This window comes from Cavia porcellus, unplaced genomic scaffold, assembly GCF_034190915.1.
Source record: "Cavia porcellus strain 051 isolate PalLab524CR breed Dunkin Hartley unplaced genomic scaffold, mCavPor4.1 scaffold_27, whole genome shotgun sequence".
Classification (NCBI taxonomy): domain Eukaryota; kingdom Metazoa; phylum Chordata; class Mammalia; order Rodentia; family Caviidae; genus Cavia; species Cavia porcellus.
In genome coordinates, this window is record NW_026947510.1 from 12472075 (window position 1) to 12483780 (window position 11706).

At 33.5% G+C, this 11706-nt stretch overlaps 1 protein-coding gene across 1 annotated transcript in view; it reads left to right on the forward strand.

The window, feature by feature from the left end:
* Window positions 1-7047, forward strand: part of Arl5b (ADP ribosylation factor like GTPase 5B) — a 32549-nt gene extending 25502 nt beyond the window's left edge. The window contains exon 6 of the mRNA XM_063237892.1: window positions 695-7047. Within this exon, the coding sequence (XP_063093962.1) occupies window positions 695-743 (49 nt within the window). The 3' untranslated portion in view covers window positions 744-7047. The remainder of the gene's footprint in view (window positions 1-694) is intronic.
* The last annotated feature ends 4659 nt before the right edge of the window (window positions 7048-11706 follow it).

Below are 11706 nucleotides of genomic sequence, written 5' to 3' on the forward strand. Positions count from 1 at the left end.
AAGACCAACTTGTTTTCTTCTTGCTCTTATTCCTTTTATTATTTGTTCTTAATTTAAACAAGCTTTTTTATATTGTATTACTAGAAGGTTGAAATCATTTTAGTAAACAAAGTTAGTGACCTTAAAATTTATAATATAAACATAATGTGTAACCAAAAAAGAGAGAATAATAAACTTTTGAAATACGTTTCCAGAATCCAGATTTTTTTTTTTTTTTGGTTGCTCATCTGTTGATTTAATCATTTCTCAGTTAAGAGAAAACTGCGTCACCTGAATTGAAGGTTTAAGATATTTACACATTTTCTGCAAGGACGTAAACCTACGCTGCCAACTTGTGGGAACAGTATACAACGGGACGTCTCTTTTTATATCATGAGTGCTTTGGGGAGGCGTACTTCCAGCTGAGGCACTGTCATTGTGCTTTCTGCTTTTCTTAAGAGTTTATAAGTAGATGTTAGGCTAAGGAGAAAACAACATTATGAGTGAGTTACCCAGTTTGTATTTAGGAACTTACTTACCCTCATACCACTTGAATTGTTAGATTTTCTCTTGTTAGAAATGACTTGCAATCTAGTAACTACATGTGCACTTTGACTCATGCTTTTAAATAAGACTTAAAACTAATATGCATGCTTTTTACTTTTTAAGCATAAAGTTTTTAATTTTGAAAATGCTTCTTTCTTCTTTTGATTAGGTTATGCCAAGGTCTGGAATGGATGACTTCCCGGATTGGCGTGAGATAACTTTTTTGCTTGAAAGAGACTCTTCTATTTATTCTGTGACATGAACATTTTTCCTAGTATCTTTGGCTGCTAAGGCAGCAGCATGTTTAATTTATAACAACACAAACCTCTATAAGCAACACTTGAATCAAGTGCAGCTGAACTGGAACGTAAAAGATTTTTTCTTAACTTTTTTTAAATGCACTAATTTTCAGTTGGATGAACATTATGTATGTTTTCAACAACAGAACTCTTCTGACTGGTTATTCTTATTCAGTGACTGCCTTGTAAAAATGTTTGTCATATGTTTAATGTTTTCACAAGTATTGTTCTAACTTTTTGACCAATTTCTTTCCGTTCTTGATTACTGCCCCTCTCCCAGATAGTTACTGTTTGACAGAGTAGAAATGGAAACCCCGATGTTATTTCTGAACTTCTCCAGCATGAAATATATTTCCTCCAAAACTATCTTTTGAACAAAATTTATTATAAAGAAATCTGCCTGGAAGGTTTATGTAATAAGATTAAAATTAAACATCATAAATACTTGCCTTTAAACTTCCCTCATATTATTGCATGTCATGGCGTAACTTAAGTTGCTGTTATATAATAGAAATTAAGTAAACTTATGCAAAGGACTTGTTTACTTTTCTGCCTACAAGAATCAAAATGAAATATGTGAGAACCCAGCTTTGATAGCAGGTATTGTTGGATAAATCTGATATTTTTAAGAATGTCATATTATTCAGTGCATACATAACAAGTTATTACAGAATACTAAAACTAAAAATATACTTAAAATATATTGTACTATTAATTTGCAAATAACTTTTATCAGCAAAATTGTAGCTATTTTATTTGTAAGAGTTACCACCTTAGGCAGTACCTAAATCAGAAAATGTGTCAGCATTTTTGACATCAGTGCTATATTACTTAAAATCTATGGAAGTTACCTAAATCTTTTTATGGGTGTTGTGTAATAGGCTTAAAACAATCGTATTTTTGTAATTATACTTTGCATTCTAAAATCACATAGCAAACTGCTAGATCTAATCTTACTTTGTAGAATATTACTATGAAAATTTAAGACCCTTAACAGCTTAAAAAGTAAAAAAATAAAATGGAGAAGTCATAATCTATCAAAAGCTTGCTTATTGGATACTCCTAAAAAGTTTGAGGCAGTTGTCTAATATGAAAAATAATCCAAACAGTACATAACTTAAATGAAGAGTGGGGACAAGTACTGAAATTTCAATCCTGTTTATTTCAAGTAAAATTTTGCTGTCATGAAAGGGAAAGAATGTGAAAAAGAATAGTAGATCAATTTTGTAGTGTTTTTCTCATTTGGATCACAGAAAAGTTTCAGTGTTCATAAGAATTTCAAAATTCTTGTTCAAAGTAAATTTCAATATTTTATCCCTAAATTGATAGGAATTTTACTTTCTTTTCAGATGTACGTGGTGTATTATATAGAGAGGAATTAATTTAGTGGTACTTGGCAACCTTTTCCTGATTTTCATTTAGTAGTAGCCTACCCTGGAATGGAAAGTAGCCAGAAGAAAGCCTTCTGGGCTTTGGAAAATAGTTTACTTTTATTTTGAACCTTTTTTTCTTACTGATTCTACATGAGTAGTTGGTAAGTTTAATTGTGTTTTTAATATAATTATAATCAAGAATGTAAAAGAAAAGCAAGTATAAATCCATATGGATGCTTTCTTCGTGCTGTGTGTTTATGATGGTGGTGGGAGAGGTTGGGACTGAAGAACTATTACCATTTACCTAAAGCACATTTTGCCTGAACTTCTCCTTGGTTTTATTGTTTACCATAAATACTAAGGATAATTCTTATAAGTCTGTTCTGAGAAAGCATATTTAATGCTCCAGTATTTCCCTGTGAAATAATTATCTGCATTCGTGTATCTAATAAGGGTGGTTCTGGTTCAGTTTTCTTCTATCAAATTATATGATTATTTTTATATTACCACATCAGCATTATATTGAAAGTGTTGTCGTCAACTGTATTTTTCAAACAACTAGCAGCATAGACTGAAATGTCCTGTTTGTTTTAAAATACAATGTTTTCTGAATCTGTTTTTTTTGCGTTAGAAGTGATGTGTGTTAGTATTTATTAAGGATAAAATTGCCATTCAAGTAGACTTTGTGCCAATGGTTGAGAAGTTTAAGACTTTTTAAAAGGTTAAAGAGTATTACTCGGATCTTTCCTGTTATAGTACTATGAAAGTTGCTTATTGTTTACTCCAAGAGAATGTTTGACCCCAAGCAAGTATCTAATACTTAACCATTGATTTTGACATTGGTTGCAAATTAGCCAACTTTCTAAGACAGATATCTTATGAAAATGTGTGTGATTAGTGCCTTTATTCACATTTTGAGATAAATTCTCAGTTTTGTACTACACCTACTCTTTAGAGTCAGATTTTAAGCTAACGAGCTCAAAAAGGGAATAAATAGAGTGTTATTCTCTCTTTCAGCTCCACATTTTACCTGGCAAAGTTCCTAGGAAGTAGAAAGTAAGGAACCCACCACATTTCCCTTAGATTATTCTAAATTTTATTTTTAGTTGGAAAATGTGTTAAATTTTAACTGGAATATTTTTGACGTGTTATGACTAAAATGTATAACAACTACCATGCCAAGTTCAATTATGGCATTTTTCTTAATTCTAAACATTATGTTCCTCATCTTTATCCCAGTAATTCTTACTGAAAACATTTTGAAAACGCTTTTAGAATAGTTCCTTTTTTAGGGAGTTTGCTGAACATTTTATTGTTAGTGTAATTTAACTTTAAAAAACTGAAATGTATACAATCTGTTGGAAACTAAAATAGTTTTTGCTTGTATTCTTAAAGATATAATTATGTTGGGGCTGGGGATTTAGCTCAGCGGCATAAGCACCTGCCTTGCAAGCAGGCGGTCGTGAGTTCGATCCCTGGTACCGGTAAAAATGAAAAAGACAAATGAAAAAGACAAAAAAAAAAAAAAAAAGATATAATTATGTTTATTTTAGATTATTTGGAGGAAAGATACTATAAGTTTCATTAATTAAAATAATTTTTAAATGTCGGTGCCTCCTATAATGGTAGCCATTTTGATTAAGCATAATTTAACTTTGATGATCAAAAAGATAAAGAGAAAACAATTGTTTTCCAGTAGGAACAGTGAGTGGCATAGACAGTGCTGTTAACAGTAGTCTCTGAAGAGTTATGGAAATGTTAAAGCAAAGAAATTTTAAAACTCTTTGATAGAGTTGCTTAGGTGAAATTTTAGATGAAATCATTCTGAATGACACCCATTTAATCCTAACTGTTAAAACCATACATTAAAGAAATTACTGGTATTGTGACTGCATTAGGAGTGTTATTGACACTCATCTTTGAAGACCATCTTTAGGAGTCTAATTTTAAATCCATGGCTTCTGAACCAGTAAAACTTTAATTTAGTTCTAAAAGATCTTTTTCCATTTTGTCTCAGTAAAATTATTTCAAAACACAAATACTGTCTTATACCTAGTCAAATACTGTATTGGCTCTCTGAAGAAATGAATTTGCATATTTATTATCTAGTTGACCTAAGACAGTTAATGACAATACTGTACATATTAGTTGTTTTTTCCATAGTGAGGAAATTTAGCCAGTTGGAGCTCTGTCTTTTAATTTTAAATTTCTGCATCTTTATTACTAATAATTTTTAAAGCCAAAAATTGTGTGCATGTAATATAGAATTAAACTGATTTTAGCATTTGATTCCTATTCTTATTTCATTTAGTGTATAAATATAATCAAGGAAAATATCATTTAATAACTAGTATTCAATTTGAACTGGTAGCTAATAACAATGCAAAAAAAAAACAAGCCATATTGTTAATATTAAATTGCTTATAAAGCGTCAGTAGGTGCTGGAAATAATCTCTTTTAGAAAGTTTATCTTTTTTTTTTTTTCTGGATTTACTAATTAGTTGGAAGTGGTTAGTTCGTTTTCTTGCCTTATATGATACTCCAAGCTCTAGTTCTATTTGACTTTTTACAGTTGAAAGGATAATGTGACCAGGATGTTAATATTTAACTAGTGTTTGCATATAGCTGAAACTGCTTCATGTCCCGGGTTAGTTTTTTCACTACTTCATTTAATATTATTGTGAAAACTGAAACTCAAAAGCTAAGTTCCCAAAAAAAGAATATTGTATGAATTGTACAGGAGGCTATAGAAAAGAGGATCACAAGATCAAGGAAGGGAAGCACGGGCAACTTATAGTGAGACCCTGCCTCAAAATAAGAGCTGGGGATGTGGCTCAGTAATAGGGTGCTTGTCTAGCAAGGTTCAGTCAGAATTCTAAGTGACCAAAATTCTAAGTGACCAAAGCTATTTATCTATTTAGATAAAGTTAATGTAAAAAATAGGTTTCACTACTGTTTTAAATTAAAGGAAAAAGTCTTCATTGGGTTGGAAATTGATTTTAAAATGTGTATGAGTCAGTGAAATGTTTAAAAAATGTTACTTTGGAAGTTTAGAGACATACCTAGAAATAAACTTAGAACACTTGAAATGAAAAACTGGGAGTAGAAATGTGTTGACAAAGATGTAAAAGAACATGTGAATGGAAGAAGAAATTTCCCTTCCTGCTCTCATTTAGGGCCTTTGAAATTACTAGTCTTTTAGAGCACATAGCTTAACTTGTTTTTATTATGGCCAAAAAATCTGAAGACTGATGAGATTTTTAAAATTTGAAATTAGAGTCAGACACATCTTTTGCATTTCTTTAAAAACTAGTGATCTATGCTTTGTTCTGAAAGTGAAGTAATAAAATGTTCTGTTCATAGCTGTTGAAATAGAAAAGTTCTAAAAGAATGGTAATGTTCTAATGCGCAAACTTTTAAAGTGTTAATTTAAAAATTACCTCGTTGTGTAATCCACAAGGTGCTTAGTTCAAATTTGTGGGATGTTGCTCTGTCCCATGAATACCCTCTTCATACAAACTGTGTATAAAATACACAGAATTTACACCTAAGGGATAACATTCCTTGGGGATTTTGTTTTAGTCTTAATCATTTCTACCAGCAGGGCTAACATGATTTGTCAGATTACGTACAGTTTTCACTAAAGCACATGAGCAATTGCTCAGTCAGTATTTAATTAGTTATATAAAATGAAAGGAAGGAAAAGATTCTTAATGAGTTTGATTAGATTATGCTGTTGAATATATATACTTCAGTATTGGTAGAATAATATATACCACTTGATCTCACTTGCATAATTATTTGCATGTTTTGATCCTGTTCATAAGAGACTGTACTCTTTTTAACCTAACATTTTCCCTCAGGAAGTTCAGGGACTTTAAAACCCTTATTTTATTCTCTTGGAGTAAACTTTCAATGTAGTTATGAAAACTTTTTAATTTTGATTTTTAAAAAATTTAGTTGCTATTTCATCAAAAATGCACAGTAAACAGTAGTTACGATTTTTTTCAGTTTTGGAACAGTTATACATTTTATCATCTGTTCTATGGAACATAATTGTGGCCTTGCCCTCGCATTTATTCTAATCAGAATGTAGTGATTGTGATCACATATTGCCATCCTACTGCAAACTGGTGCTTTAGAGCACATAGAGGAAGCAGCAGGCCCTGTATTCAAAATACTTGCCTTCAAATGTAAAACTTCTTGAAAGTCTGTATGTAAGCTCATTTCTTAAATATTGAAATACAGACTTTTATCTGTCAGGCTTTAGGCTTCTTTCTGCAAAAGCTCTAACAGTATCTTAGCAAATTAGCTTGGTCAAAATAGAAGAAGGTATTAAGAAGGTCAAACGTGGGAATTGGATTTCTGTGCCCTCTCCCCCTGGTGTTGTACAGAGAAAAGAAAAATGTCTTTGTTGCCACAAACTACTTCTGAATGCTAACCAACTGAAATTTGTATCATTGGTCCAATGTATAAGCATTAATGAAGAAATTTTAAAAGCAAATTACTCTACATTCACATCACTTCTTGCAAATAGTTTAAAGCATGTTCTTCTAATGGTGGGCTAGTTTAGAAGACATTTTAAAGATTTTAATACTTCATCACTGTTGTGAAATGCTTTTGTATGTTACATTTAGGTTGCTGGCATTCATGATTTTTTATTTCTGCAATTATGTTGTAATGAATTGCTTGCATGCCTACTTACCCAAGTAAAACGATGCTGTTTGTTCTGGAATGTTCATCTTTTAGACAGGATTTGGCTCATTTGCAATCATGGTGCAATATAGTGTAACACTTGTTTTCAGTCAATGGTTTTATTTTTGTCATAATAAATAATTTTCCAATATGAAGTGAACCAGTGTTTTCTTTTAAAGTTAAAATGTATTTTAAGTATTTTTATTGCAAGTAATAGAAACTCCCATTTAAGCAATCAGAGGTGGAAATTTTATTATCAGGGTGATATGTTAGGTTGTCATGGAACCCAAGATCAGAAATACAACTGAATTTCCAGCAGAGAGAGATGTGAAGACTTGGAGCACTGAGCAGAAACCAGAAGGTTACCTTGCTTCTGCGCATGTTCCTCTCAGTCTTCACTAGATTGGATTTCTGTTTCCTAGTGTACATGGAAGGTCATGTGGAAGTCTAATAGCTCCTATATTATAAAAGCTCCCTTTGTACAAGGTAGAAGTCAGAATTTTGTTAGATTGTTATGTATAATTCATCATTGCCCAGGAGAATAGTGGTGGGGACCCTATGGCAGGTGCCACAGCCAGCTGTTTGTTATCATTGAAATCACCATCACTCGCCTAGATTACCTGCTGAGATCTGAACTGCAAGCAGAAGAGAAGGGAGCTATAGGGTTCATCGACACAAAATGTTCCCACTTAAATTATACTCTTATAATAAAAACAGGTGTACTATAATGAGGATGACAATTCATTATATTCATCTAAGAGTAATGATTTTTAATATCCCTTTTCTCAGACCCTTTGAGAATGTGATAAAGGAATGTGATAATCTACATGAAAACTTACATAGGGAGTTAAATTTTGTGTAGGAAGTTAAGAATTTTTATGTACCCCCAGCGTTAAACTGTGCTGCAGAATATTCAGATTTCTTCCTAAAAACACCAGGAACCAGAAAGATTACACTTTGTCTGTTTTTTTAAATAGCTCTGAATAGGTGTAACTAACACTTTAATAAATTGTACATGGCTGAAGTGTACAATTTGAAAAGCTTTGGTGTGTTACATATCCATGAAGTAAAATAACACTAGTAAAATCCACTAGTAAAATACCACATCTGTGATGGATGCTTCCTTCTGGGTTTAACTTGAATTCCTCAAGGATTAAAGACAGTGAGTATCTTCTCAGACACTTATTTGCCTTATACCATCATGAAGTGTTTGTTTACATATTTTGCTGATATTTATTCAGTGGTTGCTGGGAATTGAACACAGGGCTTCACGCGTAGCTGATAAGTAACCTGCCATTGAGGTAGGCAGCCCTTGCTTAGTTGTAAATTAGAGTAGTAGTCTCTCTGTTTGCCTTTCTTTCTTTCTCTTTCTTTTTTTCTTGCTTTCTTTCTCTTTTTAAATGAATTTCAGGAATTGTTTATTCTAACTCAAGTGATTTATCAGTACGTAGCTTGCAGTTGTCTTCCAGTCGCTTTTTTTGTTCTCTTAATTTCTCTTCAAAGCATTGGCTATTTTTAGTGCAACTCCTTAGTAACAGATGACCAAATTTAAACACATCAGTAAGTGAGTTTTGGTTAAGTGCAAGATTAACTTACCTAAAATCTTTGTATACAGTTGGTGCATACAATTTATGTGTAAATTTTTCAATGTTCATGTTTTCTGATCACTAATACAAGCTTGCTTGAAATTCCTATACTTCACAGAGTAACTTTTATTTTCTGAAAGAGGACTCTGGTGTCAGAGTGTAATTTTAAAAGATTAAAAACAGGACCTGCTCTCCCCCTTTGACAGACAAGTGGTCTCTAAGAGCTTGATAGTGACCTATTATGACTGAAAGCATATAGTTAGTTTTTTGCTGTATTTGCAAGAGGGGATATAGCTTTTAACAGGAAAAAAATTTTTCATTGTATTAAAACACTGACTCATCAAAATATAAGACATTTTTGATGCCCATGAAATTTGGTGTAATTACTAGTCTGTGTTAAACAGGCGCTCTGACCATTTAAACCTCAGCATGGTTTAGAGTATGCTTATCATGCCAGAGCTGCTGGGAAGCAATACTAGACAACTCTGGCAGTGGTTTGCTTACTACTTCGTAGAAATTTACCCAAAATTACAGCTCATTCAGAAGGCAGGGTCACATGTCGGCATGAAAGATACATTTTCATTTAGAATTCCACTTCAACTTACATGAAATACTAATTTTCCAGGAATTGTGAATCTGTTACCTTACATGACAAAAAAGGATCTTGACATAAGGGGACATTATCCTGGATTCTTTATTTTCTAACCAATGTTATACTTCCCTGTTTAGGGTACAATTTCACAAAACATATGTATCAGCCACTTACATGCAGTATTCCTCTTGTTATATGCAGTATTCCTCCTGAGAGATGGGCTGTGTCTGTGTATGGCTGCCACCCTTGCTCTAGAGTGTTGAGACCATGTTCTCCAAAAGCTCCCTAGAGGGGTTTTGGTTGTTACTGATCTCAAACCCACAGAAAGTGCTGGTTATACACATTTTGATAAGGAAAAATTTAATGGAGATAAAAGGGGCATTGGTATTTCATTCACCTCTTCCTGGAATCTGTGGCATTGAGTAAAATTAAAATATATTCACGAATACTGAGTCCCAGTTTTGTTCAAGCTCAGAGGAGACAGTGATTTAAAAAAAAATACATAACAGGAACCTTTCCCTCAGGTTTACAGTCTCTGGGGAGCTAAACACAAACAAATGTAAGATCACAACTATAACAGAGCCTGAGATTTGTGTTTGTCAGGAGTAAGTTTGTATTTTTGAGTCATTTCAACACCTATGATTTTCAATTAAAAAAAAACATACTAAGCACACATTCCTAAATTAGACATTAGGTTTTAGGAGGGAACAATAGAAATACAGAAAAAAAATCTGGGAAAGTCCAACTTCTTTTGATGAGCAATAAATGTTCCTAAAGCACAGTATAACCCTATTTGAAGATTTTTAAATTTTTATTTGTGTGTGTTGGTTTGCTTTGTGGTTTGCAATGCTGGGATTACAGGCTTGAACTACCATGCATGGCTTAAAGACGGTCTTTACAGAAGTAATCAAGTTGGAAGGTCCTTCTGGCAGTACGTAATCCAGTGACTGGTGTCCTTATAAAGGGAGATCTGGACACAATATATACTGAGGGCAGATGGTGTGAAGACAGAAAACACTCCATACGCCTAGGCAAGAGGGCCAGAACATGTCCTCCACAGCCATCAGAAAAAAGCAGCTCTGCTGACGCCTTCATTTGGAACTTGTATTCTTCAGAGCTGTGAGACAATAGGCTTCTCTTGTTTCAGTCACCCAGGTCATAATACATTGTTTCAGCAGCCATAGAAAACTAATACATACATCCAAATGAATTTTAGCCTACTCTTTTTCACAGACTTCAAGTCACTTTTCATCAGTTGTCTTTGAAGAAAGTAAGTCTGACCAAAATGACTTGTTTGGAATTTCTCCAAATGCTAAAGAATATTCAGAAGTGATGACTTTTCCTGGTCAGTCATAACTTTCCCCAAGTCAATCTTTATAGAAATGTGTTCCGTGGCCAGTGTTGGTGTCTTTAGTTGCAAATGACAGAAACTCTTAACATTTGTAAGAAAAACAAAAGATCTTTAGATCTCATAAACAAGCCTCAGGAAAGTCAACCATGTCTGGTTTTCTGAACAACAGATTTGGAGATGTGAACACCAAAGAGCGTCTTCTCACTTCTCGCCTCTGTCACTGGCCATCACAATTTTATTTTCTTCCACCAACGGCAAGATCTTATCCTTCCAATAGTAGAAATCCTAGTTTCCAGCAGTCCTCAATTCATAATCTGACAGCTTTCTACTCGGAGAAGAAAGGAAACTTTTTCTCGACAGAAGGGGAGACGCATGGGGAGAAGCACTGTGATTAGCCTAGAATGGGTTTGGTGAGTATCCTGTGGCCAGGTACCAGAAGTGTATGGTGTGAACGTGATGAGTGTGTGAGTATATTTGGGATGAGTAGTGGGCTGGTGGAAACTTAAAGTGATTTTTTAAAAAATGGAATAGACAGCAGAACAGCTTCTTTGTGAGCCAGGCACCACCCTGAATTCGGCTATTATGTGTCTCCTGCTTACTGTGCCATATGATGTGAATGTAGCTTCAGTGACTTTTGTGTACTCCATCCAGAAAGTCTTTGGGGTTATTATTTCAGGGGCCAGTTTAGAAAAGCATAATTCTAACAGGTTCATAATTTATAAAGCATCAGTTGCTTTTAAGATCAATATAAATTTCTCTAACAACATTGGAATGATAATTAAATTTGTAAACCCAATAGTTACCATGGAATGGAAACCCAGTGAGGTTACAAAGTTAACCAAGGACTACTAAATATGTTAACTGATCTGCTGATGAATCTGGAGTATTATCCACTTAGTGGGAAAGAGTGGGCTATATACCCACTTTCTGGGTATACCTTTGGGCAAGTTATATTCTGTGATTCAGTTTTTTAAAAATCTCACCTGAGTTACTGTAAACATCAAATGAGATAAATCAGAAAGATTACTACCTAGAGTATATTAAGTGCTACTAAAATTAGATGTTACATTGTGACACCAAATTTTCAAGTCTGGTGTTGCTAAGTAAGTTAGAACTCTTCAGTTCATGTGTTCTGATGGTAAATCCACTTTGCCCCTGCCCCATATCTTCTAAATGATTGGTCAGTAGACCACCTGTATCAGAATCACCTGGCAGTCACTGGTCAAAATACTTGATACTGGGTCTCTCCTTGGGTCTTCTATCAATGTCTGATGATAGAAACCAG